General features: G+C 44.9%; 2 protein-coding genes across 7 annotated transcripts; one reads left to right on the plus strand and one right to left on the minus strand.

Moving 5' to 3' along the window:
• Positions 1–8,101: 8,101 nt before the first annotated feature.
• Positions 8,102–14,697, plus strand: LOC147439308 (fatty-acid-binding protein 2-like). Of its 6 annotated transcripts, none has more exons than XM_086485177.1 (12): positions 8,102–8,328; positions 9,271–9,344; positions 9,440–9,527; positions 9,643–9,877; positions 9,985–10,060; positions 12,785–12,887; positions 12,968–13,036; positions 13,645–13,681; positions 13,827–13,898; positions 13,986–14,037; positions 14,183–14,227; positions 14,308–14,697. In XM_086485177.1, the coding sequence occupies exons 3-12, from the start codon at positions 9,508–9,510 to the stop codon at positions 14,406–14,408; spliced, it is 810 nt and encodes a 269-aa protein (XP_086341303.1). In that variant the 5' UTR covers positions 8,102–8,328; positions 9,271–9,344; positions 9,440–9,507; the 3' UTR covers positions 14,409–14,697. The 6 variants fall into 6 exon arrangements, with proteins under 6 accessions (XP_086341303.1, XP_086341301.1, XP_086341305.1 ...); XM_086485175.1 differs by having other exon boundaries at positions 9,443–9,527; XM_086485178.1 differs by lacking the exon at positions 8,102–8,328 and adding an exon at positions 9,076–9,214 and having other exon boundaries at positions 9,304–9,344; positions 9,443–9,527.
• A 5,765-nt stretch (positions 14,698–20,462) lies between these two features.
• LOC147439309 (uncharacterized) lies at positions 20,463–21,652 on the minus strand. Its single transcript, XM_086484291.1, has 2 exons — positions 21,388–21,652; positions 20,463–21,220 (listed from the first exon to the last, which is right to left on the minus strand). The coding sequence occupies exons 1-2, from the start codon at positions 21,520–21,522 to the stop codon at positions 20,696–20,698; spliced, it is 660 nt and encodes a 219-aa protein (XP_086340417.1). The 5' UTR covers positions 21,523–21,652; the 3' UTR covers positions 20,463–20,695.
• Positions 21,653–22,036: the final 384 nt, after the last annotated feature.

Here is a 22,036-nt window from a genome sequence, read left to right on the forward strand (position 1 = left end):
TAATTCGCTTGAGTAACAATTTAGCCTACACACACTCACTTGTGTGCATAATGTTTGTATATCATCCACCCTAGCTAGGAGGGATGACATGCATGTTTCAAAGACGAAGATTTTTACTTCAAGGGGAGAATTCCTCTTTTATTTGTCATCCTTTGTGGATTGACATCCTACATTGATACCATAATGTCATTGTCATGCCAAGGGTAGGATTGGGCAGGGCCAGGACGGACATACAGTCAAGGGGGTCTCTATGTTTAGCAGACCAAGGGCCTATATAGAGCAAGGCTGGGTTGAGATTATGATGTTCCAGTCCCCTATGCCTTTCACTGGTATCAGAGCTTAGGAGAGAGGAGCCATGGAAGGGAGAAAGGACTCTCTCAGTTTCTCTCTCGATCTCAGCATGAGACATGGCCTCCCTTTCGACAGGGTTCTCTCTCTCTCTCTCTCTCTCTCTCTCTCTCTCTCTCTCTCTCTCTCTCTCTCTCGTTTGCAAGAGCAGGACGTGATGGGTTAGCTAACCCATCACAAGCTCACCATAGACAAGAGACATGTAATGCAAACATGGAATAATTGTTTATTTATGAAAGGAGCTTTAAGTGGCTCTACAGCCTCACACATTTACATGTGGGATAATTCCACCTCTTCTCTCATTCACTCACACTCTAGAGTCACTCTAGTGACTCTAGGACAAAGCCCATACCTTACACCCAAGTGGGTCAAAGTGTAAGTAGCTTGCTTTTCAGGGTTGCCCATTGGACACCATTTTCCACCCTAAAATAGGTTACCCATCCAACTTTTGAGACAAGCGGGAGTGTTTCATAACATCAATAGATCGTTGTATTTAGTCCTCACAACTAGCTCATCTCCTACAAGAGCTGCTTAGTGTGCACGGAGCGTTTTGGCCATCCTTTTTCCTACGCGACTAATCAACCTTTGTTCCTTTACACCACCAAGATGATGCACTAGCTAAGGATGCACTTGTTGCCTTTGTTTGGGCAACTAATGTGTGAAATATATGAAGGCTTTATTGGGCTCTAATTTGGGCAATAAATGGCTAATACTGCACTTGCTGCCTATGTTTGCGGAGCCGATGTGTAAACACCCAAAGAGAGGTCATTGGACTTGGTCACTATCTAACACAGGGTCCCTCAAAGTTGATATAGGGCCTAAATTATGCAAAGTGGTGTGAGATTGATCTCCATCATCGATAAACTAGGAGTAAACTGAGCATCAATGAGTTAGGGAGTGAAGTAGATGGTAAACTAGGCTACTATACTTCTGACATGCCCATAGGGAGACATGGCACATCAATAGCCTGGTGGTAAGTAAAGGCTTTCATGTGTGACCATTCGAAGGCCCTTGGATTTGTGGATGGCTCTCAAATCCTAACGTTGTAAGGGTACCCCCACACAAAGGGGGGTTAATTGTTATAAATTACTCTCTCCCCCCCTCCACTAATTGAGATTTTGGGCATCTTACCCCTTTCCCTCATAGAGTGTGTGCGAGTAGATGTCCAATCAAGAGTCACTTCTTCCTCTCTAACAAATATGCCCTTTGTGAGGGAAACCCCGTCCCTCCTTGTGCGTCAGTATGATAAAATGTCAATCGCATTAGTACCATCGTGTCGTGTCTAACCATTACCCCCTCCCGTGGAGGCCCCTTCTAATGCGGCCCTGGGCAGGTCACTACAGTCTGGTGTTATATAATGTTGGGAATTTATTAGACGGTAGATTCGCTGCACCTGGTCTAGTGACTAGCTAGTTGAATGGTGGGCCTCATGAGATTCAAGTTTTCAACCAATGATATTACAGCATTACAATTAGATGCTGCACCCACAACGCACATGGCTTGGCTTTTCATGGGAAAAGAAAAGAGTACATTCGCGCTGGATTCCAGCCTTCCAGGTGCCATGGGCATTGGGCAGGGCAGGTTTGCGAGACCCCCTCCCCATTCAAGTGCGCAATTTCTCACCTGCGTCTCTTCTCCCTTGCACCCACCTTCCCTCGTCACTCATCACTTCATCAGGCGCCCATTTCTCCACCGCCGGAAAATCTTTCACAACTGTGACGCCCTCGTTCGGGGCGTCGCGGAAACGGGGCCGCGCCGGCTCACCTGCGATGCAAACGGGACCTGCAGGCAAGCAAACGCACGTACAAGAACTCAACTTGAAAACTGAACGCAAGAGGGACACGAGAATGAGGGACACGAATGCATGATCAATTTCATAAGAAAGTGCCGAATACAAGGGACGCAAGTAATCACTTGAAAACGGGGCTGGAAAGTTGGGGGAAGTGGCACATACTTCCCTTATATACTCCCCCGGGTTGAGAGAGCTTGACGCCCACGTCAAGCCGGGGTTTTGAGGCGTGCCGATACAAAATTTGCTGCCGAGGTTGAGGGGTGGATATTTACAAAGATGAGAGTTTGTTGTTGCCACAATGTCTAGCTACCTAGGGTGTTGCTATTTTACAAGGGGGTTGAGGACTATGCTATGTGGTTTCATGTTGATCGATGTCCTCCTCTTCAGTGGGCATGTTGTAGAATCGGAGCACAAGGGGTCGTCCGAGGCGGAGCATGATTTCTTCAGGTACCCAAGTGCATTCCGTCATGGGTCGGTTGCGCCACTTGACATAGAATAGTTGTCCCCGGCGCCCAAAGCGCGACTTTAGGATGGCCTCCGGCTCATTGGGCGGGCCATCCTTTACATATTCGGGGACATTCCGACCATAGGTGTTATCCGGTGCAAACCTCTTGAGGAGACTTACATGGAAGGCGTTGTGGATGTTGATTTGTGGGGGTAGTTCCAACTTGTAGGTGACGTCGTTGTAGCTTTTGAGCACCTTGTATGGCCCGTAGAATCGGTGGTTGAACTTCGGGGAGAGGCCTTGAGGGAGGTTGATATTTTGGGAGCTTACCAGTACCAAGTCACCTTCTTGGAACAGCTCGGCCGGTCTTCTCTTTTGGTTGGCATATTTGGCTATGCGTACCTTGCTTTGCTCGAGACTTTGCTTGGCCTTTTGCATGCGGGTTTGCCATTGTTGCAGAAATTCTTCACATTCCAGATCCTGGGCATGCACGTCGCCGGTTGCCAGGGCCAGGGGTGTGATTACTTCTTTACCTGTGGAGAGCTCGAAGGGGGTGTAGCCCGTGCTGCTGTGGATGGAGTTGTTGTAGTGGAATTCCAGGACGTCCATGTATTCGGACCAGTCTTTCTGATCTGCTTTGACATAGCTGCGGATGTAGTCTTCAATGCCTTGGTTGACTCGTTCTGTTTGGCCATCGGTTTCTGGGTGGTAGGCGGAGGAGAAGCGGAGCTGGGTTCCTAGCAGCTTGAACAGCTCGCGCCAGAGGTCGCTGAGAAAGCGGGTGTCGCGATCAGAAACTATGGCTAAGGGGAGGCCGTGGTATTTGAAGACTTTGGCGAAGAAGTGTTTGGCTACTTGGTATGCTGTGACAGGAGGCTTTGCCGGGATGAAGTGAGCCTGCTTGGTGAAGTAGTCGACGACCACCATGATGGTAGTGTGGCCGTGGGAGGGTGGGAGGTCGACGATGAAGTCCATACTTACCATGTCCCAAGGTCGGGAGGGTGTTGGCATGGGATGGAGGAGGCCAGCAGGTTTTACTCGTTGAGCTTTTACTAGTTGACAGGTTGGGCAGGTACGCACGTAGTCGATTACGTCGTCCTTCATTTTGGGCCACATGTAATGTTGGTGGAGTTTGTCATAAGATCTTTTCTGGCCCCCATGTCCAGCTAATTTGCAGTCATGAGCCTCCCACATGAGAGCTTTCTTGAGCTCTGGGTCATTGGGAATGTAGATTTTCCCATGTGCATAGAATAGGTTGTCTCTGACTTCAAAGAGACCCACCGCTGCTTTACCAGAAACATGGTCGTGGAGCATGCGGAGAACAGCCGGATCAACTTTCTGAGCGTCGAGGATGCGCTGGCGTAGCGTGCTGGTTGCTGATGAGATAGCATTGAGAGTAGGCATTCTGCTGAGTGCATCGGGCATGACATTTGTGGAGCCCGGTTTATGGATGATCTCGATGTCATATTCGGCCAGTGTATCTTGCCACCTGGCTTGCTTGGGGGTGAGTTTCGGTTGGGTCTGGAAGTACTTGAGTGAGATGTTGTCTGTGTAGACCTTTGTATGCTTGTCTTGGACATAGTGTCGCCACTTTCGGAGGCAGTGGACGACAGCGAGCATTTCCTTCTCATGTGTAGTCCATCTTGTCTCTACATCGGTGAACTTGTGAGATTCATAGGCGATGGGTTGCTGTTCCTGCATGAGGACGCCGCCAATGGCACCATCTGATGCATCTGTGTGGACTTCAAAGGGTTTTGTGAAGTCGGGCAGTCGGAGGACAGGTGTACTGCACATGGCAATCTTCAGGTTCTCAAAAGCTTCTTCTTCTCTGGTTGTCCATTGGAAAGGTTTGTGGCCTTTTGTGATTTCTGTAAGTGGGGCCGCAATCTTGCTGAAGTCGCGGATGAATCGACGGGTGTACTGGCAGAAACCCACAAATTCTCGGACTTCTTTGATGGATGTTGGTGGGGCCCACTTGATGACAGCGTCAACTTTCTTAGGATCCACCATAATGCCTTCGGATGTGACGATGAAGCCCAAGAACTCGATTTGCTGCACAGCAAACTCACACTTCTCCAGCTTGGCATATAGTTGGTGTTCGCGGAGACGTTGGAGTACGGCGGCCACATGCTTCTGGTGCTCTTCCAGTGTCTTGCTGTAAATCAGGAGGTCATCAATGTATGTGATGAGGAAATCATCTATCATGTCCCTGAAACTGTCATGTATGATTCTGCAGAATGTGCCCGGGCCGCCAGTGAGACCAAAACCCAGGACAAGCCATTCCCACGAGCCGTAGCGTGTGCGGAAGGCGGTCTTCGCAATGTCTTTGAGTGCGATGCGGACTTGGTGATACCCTGAACGTAGATCGATGCGCGTGAAGTACTTGGCGCCCCGTAATCTGTCTAGGAGGTCTTCCATCAGCGGGACTGGGTACTTGTTTTTGATGGTTATTTTGTTCAAGGCCCGATAATCCACGCATAGCCGCATCGAGCCATCTTTCTTTTTGACGAACAACACTGGGGCCCCAAAGGGAGAGCTGCTGGGCCGGATGAAACCTTGATCCTCCAATTCCTGTAGTTGCTTCTTGAGCTCTTTGAGCTCGGTGTCGTTCATGCGGTAGGGGGCCTTTGCCGGGGGGGTGCTACCGGGGATGAGGTCAATTTCGTGTTGAATTTGACGGGGAGGGGGTAAGCCGGGGGGGAGTTCTGGAGGCATGACATCCTTGTACTTTTGGAGGATGGGGGTCAGAGAGGGGTCACCCACTTTGACTTGCTCAATGCTGATGGTGTTGAGCCTAGCTGTGGGCTGTTCCTTTGCCTGCACGATGCAGAGGTGAACTTGAGCTCCTTTCTTGAGGGCCCGCTCTGCTTGCTTTGCACTCATGAGATTGAGTCTTGGTGAGGAGTGTGCCGGGACTTTTTGTTTGCCTTTCATTGCTGCTAACTGTGCCGGGTCCTGTCGGTTGATGGGAGCCGAGTTGGTTTGCATATGCGCCTGGCGGGTGAAAGCTTGACTTGTTGTGAGTCTGGCGCCTTGTACTGTCACTGCTTTGCCTTGATTATTTAGCAGTAATTGGTCCACCTTCATGCCTAGTAGAGCAATGAGGTACTTGTCGTTGAAGGAGAGACCAATGATTGCCTCAAAATCGTCCATTGGGACCACTATGAAATCCAGCCGACATGTGAATTCACCCAACTCGATCCTGACCTGACGAGCTGCCTTGACATTGTTGTCTTTTCCCTGGGCAAACTTTACTGTTGTTTCGTTGACGGTGGTGAGACGTAGGCCCAGGCGCTCGGCGCATTGTGGCGACAGAAAGTTGTGTGTGGCGCCCGAGTCTACCATGATCCATTGCTTCTGGTATCCGATTGTTGCTTGAACATACAAGTTCTGAATGTCTGTTATTGCTGCTGCCATACACTGCGGACGGAGGGACACTGCTCCGATCCGAGGTTGCTGGTTAGCCCCAGGACTAGCCAGTTCTTCGACGCTTATTCGGGGGGGAGAAGGTGGTTCTTCTATCTGGAGGGTATTGACCCTGCTAGATGAGGATGCTGCTTGGTTGCGTTGGCGTACACACGGGAAGTAGGGACCATGCTCAAGCTTGCAGTCACGGCACCAGACACGCTCGGTGCGCGGGTAGTTGTTGTTGCTTTTGTAAGTATTGGAGGAGAAGCTGCTCGATGTGGGGCTGTGAGAATTGCTTGCCAAAAAGCTCCGTGGTGGTGAGCGGGGTCCATTGTTTTTGTAACTGGGTCGAAACTCGCGGCCTCGCCCGGCAGGTGGGTTAGGCCCATTATTGGGGGCAAAATTGTTGGGACGAGGGTTGTGTGGAATGATACCCTGGGTTGAATTTGTATCCCGTAGCTTCTCGGCCATGTTGGCGGCTACTTCCCATGTGTTGGGATTCTGCTTCTCTACCTCGCGACGGGCCCAAGGCTTAAGGCCGTACAGCAATCCATGTAGCCTGTCTGCTGTGTGCATGAGTGGGAGTTGCAGCATCAGGCGGCGGTACTTGACCACGTACTCTGATATGGGGCCGTCTTGGCGCAGATCGCGCCACGAATCTCTGACTTTGTTTCCTTCATTCTCTGGCACAAAATAGTTAAGCATGTCTCTTTGCAAGTCCTCCCAGTCCTCCCAGTGCTTTGAAGGTTGTTCACTGAAGAACCACACATAGGCGTCGTCAGCCAGGAAGGTTTTGGCCACTTGCACCCATCGGCGTTTGCCTATGTTGTTCCACTGCATGTAGTCTTCGACCTCACTGAACCACTTGTTGAGTGCCAGTGAGGTGCGGTGGCCTCGGTATTTCTCTGGGGGCAGGGGTTTGAATTTTCCCAGTCTGTTTTCGTCTTCTAGATTTCTCTCGGGGCTGTAGTAGCGCCCTTCACTTCGGTCATCCGGTTCGTCTTCATCTTCGTCCACTGTCTCTAATCTCCCGGGCCGCGGTCGTCTTTGCGTGTTTCGCCGCGTGTTGACATTGCTTGTTCCCGGGCGGTCTTCATGTCGCTGACCTAGCTGCGTTTGCAGTAGGTCACTCAGGTTGGCAGACATCATGTTTATTTGGTGTTCTACAGAGGCCATGATGCGTGCCTCTAGTCTTTCTTCCATTGACTCTTGGTGGTCTTGTCGCGACTTTTTCTCTTTATTCTTCTTCGGGGCTCTATGAAGCTCCGGTTCCGTCCTGTATCCTTCTTCATCTTCTTGATTTCCCGCCATTGGGTGTTCTTGTGGCCGAAGCCGAGGAGAAATTCAGAAAATACCGAAAAATTGGGAAACCGCGAGAAACAACTTGAAAAACTTTGAAAACTATGAAACAGTGAGGAAAACGGGTCCAGAACGACGGAACTGCGAAACAATGCTCAAAACGGTGAAAAACCGGTCCCAAACGGTGTAAGACGGGGCAAAACGAGGTAAAACGCTGAAAAACGTGGAGAAACGCGTCAAAACGGGGCAAAACGCGGGTCAAACGAGGCAAAACGGTGAAAAACTTTGAGGAACGTGGAGAAAACGCACGAAAAGGGGCAAAACGGGGCAATTACGCAAGGAACGTGGTAAAACGGGGCAAAACGGGGCAAAACGGGCCGAAAACGCGGAGGAAACGTGAACAAACGAGGCAAACGGGCCGAAAACGTGGTGACAACCACGGGCCGCGGGCCGACGTCGGGTCGGCGGGGACTCGAGCCGAAGCTCTGATACCAAGTGTGACGCCCTCGTTCGGGGCGTCGCGGAAACGGGGCCGCACCGGCTCACCTGCGATGCAAACGGGACCTGCAGGCAAGCAAACGCACGTACAAGAACTCAACTTGAAAACTGAACGCAAGAGGGACACGAGAATGAGGGACACGAATGCATGATCAATTTCATAAGAAAGTGCCGAATACAAGGGACGCAAGTAATCACTTGAAAACGGGGCTGGAAAGTTGGGGGAAGTGGCACATACTTCCCTTATAACAACAGCCACATTCCCCTCCCTCCCCCCCCCCCCCCTCTCTCTCTCTCTCGCTCGCAGACACGCAGGTACGAGATACACACCCCGGTCCCCCGTTTCTCTTCACACACAGATACGACTCACGAGACACGCACCCCCATCTCTCCATACACACGTCTCACTTTGTTGCTCTCTCTCTCTCTCTCTCTCTCTCTCTCTCTCTCTGTGCGCTTCGTTTCCTCGAAAGCGCAACGCAATGGGGCTTCGTAGAGTGAGCTTTACCTCCCTTGTTTTGTTCTGGACTATGTAAAGGTATGCTTTCCTTCTTTTCTTTCATCTCCCACAGTGATTTTGCCCTCACGCCTGTGTCGCCCTCGCCCCGTGAACACATGATTATTGCAGACGGATTTGCAGGGGGGGCTCCTGACATGCCTGCATGCACTGCATAGTTTGTGTGCTTGCCGCAAATGATTGGATCCAAAGCATGACAAACAGACCAACTATGTAAACCACTACTTAGACAAATTAACATGCAAACTATGTTAAGAGCTAAGGCCAGCAGTAGTTGCAGAAGGCCTAGGGTCATGACTGCACTTTACAGCTCAAATTGTTCATTGCCAGAGTGAGAAACAGTTAGAATGCGAGAATTTTGAAACGTCAAAATTCCACAAGGCTGAGAAATCTCATAATGATGAGCGTGTAGAAGCCATGTTGTGCTGATACGAGGTTTGCTGAAGCCGTTTCCTTTTTGTGGCTTGCGCAAAGCTGAACATTGAGAACACCCAATTATCTGTGATCCATACAATCACTTGAGTTCTTGTTCAATGTAGCATCTTATTGACAACGAATTGGTGAACTCTCTTATGAATCAGCTGCTAAGCTGCTTTGAGCATTTGTTTGCGTGGATGCCATGCTTTCTAGCAGTGGAACGGTTAGATTAGAGGTTCCTTTTAACTTATTAATGTTTTGAGTTTGATCTTAACTTTACATCAATAAGGCCAAAAGTCTATTCAAGCCAAGACGAAATTTGACTAGTCTCTAATATTGGGGCCAAAATTTTGGTGGAACTGCACAAGTGTAGTTGAGCTTACAAGGACTGACTCTCCTTGTTTGGTCATCAAGCTTCTCCTAGTAGTGCCTTGCTAACCGAGGGATAATGGAGTATGTGCTGTGGAAAATGCTCTCTTGTAGTGTGCAGGCAAGCAAAAATTTGTTTAAGTGGCTTCATAGAACTTTTTTATCGATCCTTCGCAGGGATTATTTATATTGACAACTCTTTGGTTGCAGCTTTCCCCTATTAGCATTTCTGCTAGAAACATAATTTACATGTGAGACCTTTGGGGAAGATTCTTAACATACTTCTGGGCTTTCAATATGCGTGAATTTTACATGTTACCGATACTGTGTGTTTTGTGGGTTGTAGCAGGAATTGAAGGTGTGTCAGGGCCCTTGAATCATAATCATCATTCTGATTCGGTGGTGGTAATAGTCATGCCACCTTTGGAGGACATGTATGTCACCGGCCATTTACAAAGACCAGATACACTAGAATTGATTTAAAATTTTAGTAACTTGCAATAATCAGACCTGCTGGTTGACAAAGTGTGAAATTGTGTTTTCTGGAAGGTCGGCCAAGGTTCTTCCCGGTCTTCTGACAGAGCCAATAGAGATTGACGGACTAGTCGTCAAGGGCATGTCGGACGAGGATGATGTTATGGAACATGTTGCAGCAATACGGCTGCAAGAATGTACGTTATCAACAGATGACTTCATGATGGAGCCTAGAACAGGCTCCAAGTTCCCGATGTCCCTTTCTCCTGTTGGATATAAAGAGGGTCTAAATGATAATTCTTTTAATCAGGTATGGAGCCACTTGAGCAATCGCTATGTACTTGAGTCAGTAGTTTTAATTTTTATCACTCTCTCTTAACCGTAATTTGAACTGTGCATGTCTGTGGGATTTGCTAGGTTCTGGCAGGAGTAGGTGTACGAAGTGTCAGTTTCATCAGGCTTAGTCTTCTCAAGATATATGCGTTTGGATTTTGTGAGTTGTTGGCTCTCTTCCTTCACCAAGTATTAAGCTAGTATTTTCCTTTCTTGTTTATGAGACCTAAATATGCAGTTTCACATTTGATTGTCCGTTTTTTTCTGTTCTTTGTTTCAGCATTACTTATTATGTTCTTGCTTACATCTTTATCTATAGATGTTAGGGTAGTGTACATTCGTGTGTTCATTATCGTTTTGTAGCCATCATCTCATGTCATCACAAGAACAATGTGTGACGGCGTTTGGAGTGTCTCTCTCCCTCTAAGGCACACACTGGTCGAGATATTGGGATGAGCAGGACTCACAAAAGCTTATGACGTGGGGAATTTTTTCAATTCTTTCTTATTATTATTAGTTGTACCTTGATTGGTCTCAATGATGAGATATTATCATTAGTTGTACCTTGATTGGTTTCATGGGCCTTTAAGAGACGTTAATAAACTATGCATGATGGAGCTGATGGTTATATTTTCTTGTGCGGGACTACCATGGGTCTATACCTTGCACATTTTTTTCAGGGTGAATCTTGGCTTATCCTGGATTCATCTAGGTATATTACTCTCTCTCTCTCTCTCTCTCTCTCTCTCTCTCTCTCTCTCTCTCTCTACTTGTTGGGTAGATCTTTGAGGTCTCATGGGATTGCGCCTGCTAGGCTAAGGAATTTTCTTCTCATGGGTGTGTGTGTGTGTGAAAAAAAATAAGAAACTGGAAAAAGTTTTCTATGACTCGAGTATGGTAGATTGGTTTTCCCCCTCTTGAATAACAGGTCCCGAGTTCAAGACTCTCGGATATATCTTCGAGGTCTCTTAGAATTGTTCATACGACGTTAAAAACTTCCCTTCTTCACTTCGTTCGTTGTGTGTGTGTGTGTGTGTGTGTGTGTGTGTGGCCACAATCGACAAGATCTGCAAACGACCGATGCTGGACATCCTGGGACACCATCGATGATGATGATGTTTCTACCCTCCTGATTCCTCACGAGATTGTATCTTTGTTTTGCTAGAGAGCTCGTAGTCACCCCCTCATAACGCCCTACAATTCTATTTTAGCTTTTTTTACTTTCAGTTTCTCTTAGTTCCTTTCAGACACTTTATTAAATTTCTCGGAGTCCTAACTTTTTGGGTCTCATAGGTCATTTTGGCCTTTGGAAGATGTTTAATAATATTTCATTTCACTTCATTTCGTGTGTGTGTGTGTGTGGCTCTACAATGCCCCTCGTTTCGTGGTTTAGTCTTAGATAAGGACACCACACCCTAGATAAGGACACCTTTAGGGTGTGGCTTAGTGCAAGTGTTTTGGGAGCATATGTTAGTACCTAGTTCGACACCCACTATTGGGCATTGACGAGGTTAGTGGGGATGTCGTGGTATTTAGTCAATACTATGCATGATGGAGCTGATGGTTATATGTCTTGCGGATGTCTACCATGGGTCTATACCTTGCACTTTCCTTTAAGGGGGAATCTGGGCTTATCCTGAATTCATTTAGGTATACGTGGCTTAGTGCAAGTGTAGGGCACTCCAAAAAAGACATTGTGTATGTCTTTGCCAGGTGGCCTGCCATGCTCAGGTCGTCTAAGAAACTTAAACTTGTCTAGGTATATTTTTTAGTCGTATAGCGGACATGCTGACTTCACATTGTGAAGTTTTCGTCTGAGTTACGACCAGTTGATATTGTGCTAATTCTTTCTATCTTTTGTGGTGCGTATGCCCTATCAACTACCTCATTTTTGTGCTAATTTTTCCGATTTAATGCTTCTTTTAGTGCTAGGCTTCATTATGGCTGAGTCTGCCCTTGATCTCCGGAGTCATGATAGAAACTCAGTACGTTGAACTTTGTGTTGATGTATGCTTGTGTGTATGTGTGTGTGTGTGGTGTTGTGTTTGGGAGCATATGTTAGTACCTAGTTCTACACCCACTATTGGGCACTGACGATGTTAGTGGGGATGTCGTGGTGTTTAGTCAATACTATGCATGATGGAGCTGATGGTTATATTGTCTTGTGGGTGACTACCATGGGTCTATACCTTGCACTTTCCTTTATGGGTGAATCTAGGCTTATCCTGGATTCATCTAGGTATATTGTTTTTGCTTTGGGCTTCATTGTGCCTGAATGAATCTTCCTGAATGATTCACATATTGAAAAGCATGCATGAGGGGACTTGCTGCCTACATGGTTACTAGGAAATTCGTGTAGTTTTTCTGCCTGTTGTCATCTTGTCAGCAAGTTTGGAAAGAATTAAGTTTGTGAATCTTATTAATGTACACTGATTAAGTGACCTTAAATATTCTCATCTTTTTGCAGTTATAAGTCTTCACGTTAATATCTTCATCTTCTTGCAGTTACAAGTCTGCATTTTATCAGGGTCCATATCTACAAATTACTGTGGTTGGGTGTCTAACATAGGAGGTGTATTATCACCATGCACCCACCTGAATGTATTATGCCAATTTGGTTGGATGATTAGCTGCTAGTTTGTGGCTTTATCCTTGCATTGCAAAGGATGGGAGTAAGAAAATAACCAAATGGTCGTTAATATGTCTTTAGCAAAAGAGTCAAGAAGGTTAACCAGATGAATGGTCATCCTTCCATATATTTCATCTCTTGATGCATGAATTTTATTGTCGCTCATTTGTCCCACTGGTCTCATACACACATTTAGCATTCACATGATAAATCTAATATGTTTGGGTAACTGATTAAGGGTATGCCAATTGATAGATGTCAAGCCACAATGCTTGAGGACACAACTTGGTGCTAAATATGGAGGAGTGCCACCTGAGGAGCTCAAATTCCAGTCGAGTTTTTATGAAGATGTTTTGAGGTGACAACAATAAGAACGCCTTCAGCTTTTCTTGCTGTAGGAGGAGGGAAGTCTTACATTTCTATGCCACTGCAACGCAGGCATGAACTGGATATGACAGTGCGACTAATTGTTCATCATAAAAGAGTTCGAATAGGACTTGTGAAAAGGTTTGCTCTTCCCTTTTTCTTTGGAAAAGAACTAGATTTGTCTGCTGGTTCCTATTTTTGCGAAATATAGGATCATTGATAAATCCATGAAAGAGTAAATTCATTGCATCCTTTTCACAGATGCTGCTTCCTAAGAGCAATACTCGACTTGTTACATAGTCTGTTGTTAATCAATTAGTCACTATTTTCTCACTACCAGTGTGTTGATGCTAGTGAGATTTAGACGAGCCAGGTGAAGAAGTTATTCATTTTCATCGCTGTAGTATCTGAAACTTTCACTGCCAATGAACAACTAGTTGTTTGTGCTGCCTTATTTGTTTTGCTAAAGAGGGCCCAAAAGTGTTTTTGTTTCTTCTTAGTTCATCAATGGGCCTTGGCCAGTCAAAGGAAGCCATTTGTGCCCAGTGAGATGAAGCTAGAAAATTGTTTGGGCTGTACTAAAGGGGCTTTTGTGCTATTCTTCCCTTTGAGAGGCTGAGTTGTTTGGGAAGGGGTAAAAGTTGGACTTGAGAGTCCGAGGTGTTTGGAAGGGGTGAAAGTTGGAGAGGAGAGATAGTATGAATTTGAATGAGCTTTTTGAACCTAACGTTGTACGTGTGATCTCGCAGTACTTTTGAGACGGCACTGAGGAATCGTCTGAAAAAGGTTTGAGTCTTTTGGTATCTATCTGTTGTGCTTTGTGCCCTCGTAGATAAAGTTTTTTGCGTGCCATCTATCATTTGTGCCTTGCATGAATGTAAATGACAGTAGCTAGTGTTGTGAGAAGATAATGCTCTTGTAAATTTTGCAGATGAAGAGTAATGATGATGAAGGCTTGCAAGTTTTTGGCTCATATTTTGCAGAAGATTTGTCATTGCCTGCGGTATGAGTCTTTGAGACAGGGAATGAAAGCCCAAATGTGTTTAAGTTGGGCTGTGTCAAGGGCTAATTGAAGGTTTTGTAATTGTAGGGTACGGTCATCGATTTTCACTGGCAACCTGGGGGACAATTTCATACGAAAGGTTGGGTGCCTGTTTCGTACCTCCATATGTTACTTTGTAACCATGCAGTTTCTGTCATGTCAGATTCCTTTTATCATCCTTTTAGGCCGCGTAAATCTAAAGCTAGAGTTGATTGTAATATTATATGTGGTTCTGCATGTGACAGTTGGGGACCGTTTCATGGGTACTATCCGAAGCCTGGACTTTTGCAGTAAGTTTATACCCTTCTGACACTCAAGCTAGGTTAATTAGAGAAGTATCAATTTGAGTTTGAGGCAAAGTCTGATGCAGGGGCTTTTTTCGATATTTACATTGGCGAACCGCCTGTATGTCACAAAGCAAAACAAGATATTGGCTTGAGGTTGGGGCATATGTTATGTGATTGTAGCTGATAAACTCACTCACCTCTATCAATGCTGCTGGCAATGCCTTAAGAGCATTGTTTTGGTGTCATTTGTCCTCCGATATACTCAGGGGGCCCTCACAGTACATCATTTTTCATTACAGAAGTTTCTTAGGAAGGAAAATTGAGAACCAGAATTTTTGTACAGATTATTTTTGAGCTCTTTTTGCAGAGTTGGAATGAGCACTATCTCATCAAAACTTTATATAGCCTTAATAGACATTGCTTTTCATATCATGTAAGATTCCTGATCCGTAACAATTTTGTAATTGTGTTGAGATGGTGATAATCTTTGTTTTCTTTTGTTCAAAATTTTCATTATATTTGTTCTGTGCTTACCCCTTGTTATTTTTTGTTCAAAATTTTCTTTATATTTGTTTTGTATTTGGATATCGTCAGACAGAACTTTTGCCAAAGAGAAGTTCTTTGCCATGCTGGCCTTCGTCCTAGCATGTATTAGGGTTGTAAAACTTAGATGAGGTGATCCCATTTGCAGGGAAACCTTACATGAGTTTTATCTTATACATGAGTTTCTTGATACAAAAAGACCTGGACCTCCCCTTGCAGGTGATTCTGGCCTTTGAGTCCTTCAGATATTTAAAATAGGAAATTCTACATGAGAGGGTTTAAGTGGGAGGATATGGGTACTATCTACCTTTACTGTTTTTAGAGGTGGTGTTTTGTTAGTGTGATCCCTCTATATGCCCAATTCATTATCACTTGATTGATGTGGCATATTTATTAGGGTGCCCCCATCGTTTCTAGGTCATGGGGTATTAGGTTGTGAGTAGGCCGTTTCTGGGGAAGTTCGTAAATAGGGATTCTTACCCCCCGCCCCTCCGTTCGTATTCACTCATGTCATTAGCAGATTGAGTGACCCAGCGAGTTGGTCACTCCTCTCAACATTTTGCCCCTTTAGCGTTTGTGCATTGTGATCTCTCTCCTCCAGCACACACTCTCTCTAGCGAATTGCTCTCCCCTCCTTTCTGCAATCATTGCGTGCAACACCCACCGAGCGTTCTGTTAGTTCCATTTCCTAATGCCTTGTTGCTTTTTCCTTGCACGAGCAATAATTTTATGACCGGTACATTTCTTTCCTAGTATACTGGTAGTCAAAAACATCAATGAATCCAATGTCTGACTGAATGGCCATGTAGTTTGCATCATCAACAAAAGCTGAAAACATTGAACACTCACAGTAAAACCTCGACAAGCAATGCATATCATGATAATAGCTACTTTCTGAGCAATTATGTAGAGATCACAATGTGGGAAATTTCAAAATAGAAGGTGAGGAGTTTTCTGCAGACAGCCTTCATGTGCCTCTCTAACTAATAGTAAAATATTTCCGTTGTTCCATATGTAAATGTTAGCGAGTGTTACCATTGCTTTGCAAGATTTACTGATAATTGAATGATTTTGTTTGAAAGTGGTGTACTCATGTAATGTGAATAGGTATGTTAAGTCATTGATAGTTTCCTAGAAGAGGGGGCCCACAGAGGGGAGATATGGGCATGGCAGGAATGCTTTGCTCTGCCACTGCTGGCTTCACTACTTGCAGAGGCGCAAATTAGCAATCCATATGAGAAAATGCCCATTTATATAAGAGGACCCCCAAAGCCCTGCCTAAATGGAGATGCCTCTAGCTAGTGGAGGCTGATGGATGGTGGCTGTCAGTGTTTTGCAAGAGGGTCTTCCACAGGTACTCCTACCTCGAGATGCCTCTACCGATGCACATGATTCTCTGAGTTGGTTCAGTTTTGGGGGGGGGTTTGGTTCAAATGTCCTGGTGATAGAGATGTATTGTCACAAATTTAGCTCCACTGTGGGTTCTTCAGAATGCAATGTGGGCAGAGTAGCATAAGAGAGGCATTCAATAGTCTTACAAGTAGGTTAGGATAGTCTGGCTAATGGCGTCTCTCCTCCCAATCCTAAAATCTGCCTCGGTTTCTTGTATGTAAAGCGGTAATCTCATAAGGAATCCAGTAGACAAATGCTCAGTAAGAGAACATGAAAGAAATTTGTACGTTGGTTTTGGGTGCCATAGCCATGACCTTCACCTATGGGCACACGTTCTAGTGGTGCAAAGTGATAGCTGACTTAAGTACAAGAGTAGTTTATGAACCTTTATTTGAGCTAGTAAGGGAGGTGGTAAGATATGCTGAGACCTACACTCGTAAGATTATCTAGGGTGAAGATAGTATCTATTCATCTTTCTACTGGGGTATGAGTTTGGGGTGTAAAAGTTGATGTTATGTGGAGCTTGTCCATACGAGCGGCCTTTTGACAATATGATCGTCTATTTTTCTCTAAGACATTTTCGTCATATGACAATGTGTAAGTATCTGTCCGAGAATGAAAGCAACAGAGATGGAACTTTAAATGCTAATTGTTTATATCATTGGTAGTATGCCAAATTTGTATACTGTGCATGACATTGGCTCTCATTATAGTGTGAAAAGGATATGTTATAAGTAAGATCAGTTTATATTAATGTGAAGGAATGCATACCAATTGATGGGTTATGGACTTGTGATGTGGCGGGTCATAATAGGACCGTGTGGTGTGTACTAATAGAGTGGGGTGGTAGCTAGTAATAATATAATGGTGTGATGTGTACTAATAGTACGGTGGCATGGGAGCTCTTATGGTGTGATGTGTACTAATAGTACGGTGGCATGGGAGCTCTCAGAACCCTCCTATTTAATGTAGGTTTAGGGGTAATTAACAAATCCCTATTTTAGCATATTCAAATGAATAAAATGATCTCTTATTTTAAGTTTTAAAAAATAAAATATAAAAACCTCTTTTGTTAATGTATCTCTATTAAAAAACCACCCCTCCCGTTGACCTCATGTGGTACATTTTACATGATTACATAGTGTGTGCCTCAAGCATGAGAGAGAGAGAGAGAGAGAGAGAGAGAGAGAGAGAGAGACTCTTGAACCAACCAACCTTGTCAATGAATAATTGATACTTTTACAATGAGGGCAATGGGTTGCATTTATACCCACCCAAATAAGTTGCCCTACTTAAGACTTTGACAAATAAGTAAAAGAAATACCTAAAAGCCCAAATAAATAATGGGATTTCATTGGGAAATTCACTTGAGATGCCATAATTTTAGCACCGTCTCATAGTGGAGATAAATGGTGAGACCTAGTTGATGAAGAAGCTACCATGGACACTCCAGCAACAATTGTCATGTTGTATACACCTTGGATTAGCACCCTCAACTTTGTACCTTAGAAGAACGCCATCTTGAGTATTAGTTGCCTTTTAGAAATTGAATTATATACCATACTATGTTCAAGAATCCCCATTCATGAACTGTGAACACATCAGGGCCAAAATACTCCAAAATAATGAACTTTGAAACACATCTTGTCCATAACCCGACCAACAACAATGGATCGGTGCACTCATCCATAGTGTTCTAGATATGTATGATTGGTTCTCTACCAAATGTATGTACCTTAAAATATGACGGACGGGTTCAAACGCCGGTAACGTGAACAACACAAAGGTCCAAATTATTTATAGAAAGCGCTACTTGCCTCTTTCTGCCATTCACAAGCCTCTCTCTCTCTGGCTGAAGCTAGTGGTGGCAACAATCTCCACTCGACGAAAAGGCAAAATTTCTTGCCAATCAGTTTTCACCATACTAGTGTAGATTTCTTGTTGTCCTTTCCTGAGTTCCTTTTAATGCTTTCCTCATTATGCTTGCTTTTGCCTTTGGATTTGCAATCTTGAGACAGTTGTAACGATGGCCATTGGTCTTGCAATTCAGTTAGTTCCAAAGCAGCTAAGGTGCACTTTTCATGGTTATAGTTAATGTGAATAACCTTGGCCTTCATAAGAAATGATTGCATGGAACTTTTGGGTGGAAACATCCAACAAGCTTGAAGAACATATCGTTGGCAGTATTCAATGTCTAAATTGTTTGAGAAATTTTAATTGTAAGATATTGTGCAATGACCAACATTGCCTTCTCTCGCATCTCAATCGACACACGATATGTGATACACGTCATCTTGAAGGCGGGTATACTCCTCGTAGGAGATGGCTCAGAGTCTCATCGACTATCTCATAAAACTTTTCGCGTGAACCGAAGTCGCATAATCCAGTTCCAATGGGTGTAGTTATTACCGTTCAATTTTTCGTTGGTGCTCGAGCAAAGGGGACCCATTTTGAAGTTGCAAAATACGGAAATTTGCTTCCTTTTGGTACTCCAAAAGAGGCCGCAAAAACCAAGCTTTACACCAAATTCTGCAAGGGGGAGGAGAAGCTCCACCACAAATTCACACTCCAAAAAACTCCAAGGTAGTCGACCGGGGAGGTCATCTCCAATGCCCAAGGGAAACCTCAAAACCCTCAGCCACGTAGCGTTTAAAAACACTATGGAAAGGAGGAGAGATTGAGTCTCCTGCAAGAAGACCAAGTTGTCGCCGCCAAGGAAGGGTCATTGTCGGGGGGGGGGGGGGGGGGGGGGGGGGGGGGGGGGGGGGGGGGGGGGGGGGGTCGCCACCATGTGAGGTGCGAGTTGGCAGGGTAGGATTTCAAAATGCAGAAGGCAACATTAGAGGGGGGTCTATGAGGCTCCAATCTCCAATATTTTAGAATGCCAACGGCTAGTTGCCAAGAGATGATCAAACAATGCCGATTTTGGGGAGAGGTTAGGAATCTCTTCACAGTTGCTCCACGGTGCTAATGGCTCCACCAAAGGCTTTGATACCATGTCAAAGTCGACGATACAAAAGCATAGAGATCAAAAGGGGGGAGAGAGAGAGAGAGAGAGAGAGAGAGAGAGAGAGAGAGAGAGAGAGAGTGTCTTCTGAACCCACCTTGGCAACGAATGACTAATTCGTCACTTTGACAATGGGGACAATGGGTTGCATATATACCCACCCACCTAAGTAAATTGCCCTACCAAACTGACAAATAAGTAAAATAAATACCTAAACGTCAAACAAATAATGGAATCACATTGGAAAGTTCCCTTGAGATGCCATAACTTTAACAAGATGAAGATAGCCAGAGAAACTTGTGTAATAGCATTGTGAATATTGTCATTGAGATGGATGGTCTTTAAAAAACATCGATTTGGGTGATATTTTGCTAGAATAGGATTCATGATGTTCATTTAGAGGCTTTTTATTGGCTTCTTAAAACAAGAATTGGTGATAAGGGACTTAGCATGCAATGGAAAGCCCTGAATGATCAAATGGATAGTTTCATTTGAGAGCCTTACTAAATATTATTTTGAGAGAGAGAGAGAAGAGGAGTTATAAAATGTAATTAATTAATTGGAAATCAAAAGGATAAGAAGCTATAAAATGTAATCTATTTTCAATCAAAGATTACGATTGGGACGTATTTATTTGCACATATCTATGCTTTAGAAGGTCCAATTCATGGATAACGAAAGCTCTTGTGTTCAAATTTCATGGAAATTGATTAAAAAAAGGTAAAATTTACAATATCTCGATAAGAAGACATTTATAAATCAAGAAAGACAGCTCATGTAACTTTCACAAATCCAGAAATTTACCAAATGGAAACTCAAATACTTTGACGATAATTAATATTCAAAATGAATACAAAAGGGTCAAGTTTTTTTAATAGGTCCATAGTGTAAATGTAGCATGTCACAAGAAGATTTAGAAATTCTCATGTAGAAAAAAACTTAGTTTTTTTAAGTATTTTTCATAAATGCATATAAGCATCATGAGGCTCTGCTCAAGAGACACTGCATACCTAGCTAGGCATGATTGGGGGTAGGAAACCGCCCGCCGGTAGCGGTCCCTTGCCCCCAATCATACCTAGCTAGGTACGTAGTGCCTCCCCCAGAGAAGCTCATGATGTTGAGGTAAGTCTCAAATGTGGGAATTATTGTACTAATGTCCAAAATTTCTTGTGTGAATTACGGTATTATTAATAATCTCTTGAATGTATTAACGTGACATAGGGAGCTTTTGAGTCGCCCAGAGGTTAAAAAAAATGGTGAAAGCAACTAATCTACTCATCGTTGAACAAAGCAACATACTAAGCAAATGTTCAAATTCAGACAACAGGCATATATACGTCATCTGTAGCTGTGTATATATAATTGCACATTAATCACATCATTAAACATTAAGAGTTGCACAGGTGGCTCACCCATAGTTTACTTTCTACTTTCAAATTCTCTTACTTCATATGTGGGTTCATGTTAGATTAGACGGCGCGGTGCACGCACAAGCCACAAGGGAAGTGGGATCTGTTTAACAGGACAACTTAAGACGGATCCTTCAGACCCACTTTTTCGGCTGCCCCGCTGGCATCGCGCTTTACGGCCTTGGCAGCCTCGACGCCTACCTCCTTAAGCCCCTGTGTTGTTTCCGCAACCTTCTCAGGAATGTCTTTCACCATACCAGCTGATGTATTCACTTCTCTTTTGACTTGATCCCCCACCTTCGCCGTAAATGACTGAGCTTCACCAACCTTCTCGCCGGCTGCGTCTGATGCATGCATTCCCTCCTTGCTTCCGGAATCTAGCTTTTCCTTCATTTTGCTGCTTGCCCCATCCGCTTTTTCGCTCGCCGTGTCCTTCGCATCTTGTAGCTTGCTCTTGGTCCTGTCCGCCATATCAGCTACTGAATCCTTGGTTTCCTGCCATTCACCTTTAGAGGGCTGATTTGCGTCGCTAACACCGATCTTTTTCGACTTGACCTCATCCTTCTTTTCATGGAAGGTTGAGGTGCTCCCTCCTCCCTCGCTCATCATTTTCTCGGATTCATGGTGGTGGTGGTGGTCGTCATGCTGCAGATGAAGCATCAAGAATTCATTGAGCGCCACACATTGAGCACAAGTGCATATATCGCGGTGCTCTCTCTCTCTCTCTCTCTCTCTCTCTCTCTCTCTCTCTCTCTCGCGCGCGCGCGCGCGCACACACACACACACACTGGCAAAACAAAGTAATTGCGTACCGGAAGAGCCGATGTGGAAAGAGGCCTGATGGGCGACGAGGCAGAGGGAGGCGCAGGAGATTGAAGGTGGACGAGAGAAGCTCCAGCTCTCTGATTCAAGCACCGAGACAGCAGAGCAGCAGACGCCTTCATCATTTTGGAGGCAACTGGAGAGGAAGTAGATGCAGACGATAAGAGGCAGTTGTGTGTGTGCGTGCGCGCGTGCGAGGTATTCTTGTATGTTGCTTGGGTGCGTTGCCTGTAGTGGTAACGGAGCAAGAGAAGATTGCAATAGGAAGGGAGGAAGGTAGTGAGGCATGCAAGGTGAGGTGACCGTGTGGCAAATGTAATGGCAGCGTATGGCGCTATCCACTTGTCACTTGCTGCCTTCACCCCAATACAATTCTTCTTAAACATCGCCCTTGTTAATCCACAAGGCCACTTGCACTAAATCACTAGTTGAGAGAGAGAGAGAGAGAGAGAGAGAGAGAGAGAGAGAGCCCTCCTTAGGTCGCCACGATTTAGAGAGAGAGAGTATGAGACCAATGAGTCTTTTGAGAGAGAGAGAGAGAGAGAGAGAGAGAGTGCACTACAAGAGTGACTAGTGGGTTTTGTGGGAGGATCCCTCCAAATTCTCACTAATTGGGATTTAAAATGAATCATGGGTATT

Source organism: Adiantum capillus-veneris, chromosome 16, assembly GCF_014529385.1.
Source record: "Adiantum capillus-veneris isolate H3 chromosome 16, ASM1452938v2, whole genome shotgun sequence".
NCBI classification, from domain to species: Eukaryota; Viridiplantae; Streptophyta; class Polypodiopsida; order Polypodiales; family Pteridaceae; genus Adiantum; species Adiantum capillus-veneris.

Coding starts and splice junctions, on each gene's coding strand:
- LOC147439308 (XM_086485173.1), top strand. CDS start 9,406: ATGTTACCGATACTGTGTGTTTTGTGGGTTGTAGCAGGAATTGAAGGT. Junction 9,878..9,984: donor ATGATAATTCTTTTAATCAG/GTATGGAGCCAC, acceptor GGGATTTGCTAG/GTTCTGGCAGGAGTAGGTGT. Junction 14,228..14,307: donor CCGAAGCCTGGACTTTTGCA/GTAAGTTTATAC, acceptor AGTCTGATGCAG/GGGCTTTTTTCGATATTTAC.
- LOC147439309 (XM_086484291.1), bottom strand. CDS start 21,522: ATGATGAAGGCGTCTGCTGCTCTGCTGTCTCGGTGCTTGAATCAGAGA. Junction 21,221..21,387: donor TTTCCACATCGGCTCTTCCG/GTACGCAATTAC, acceptor CTTCATCTGCAG/CATGACGACCACCACCACCA.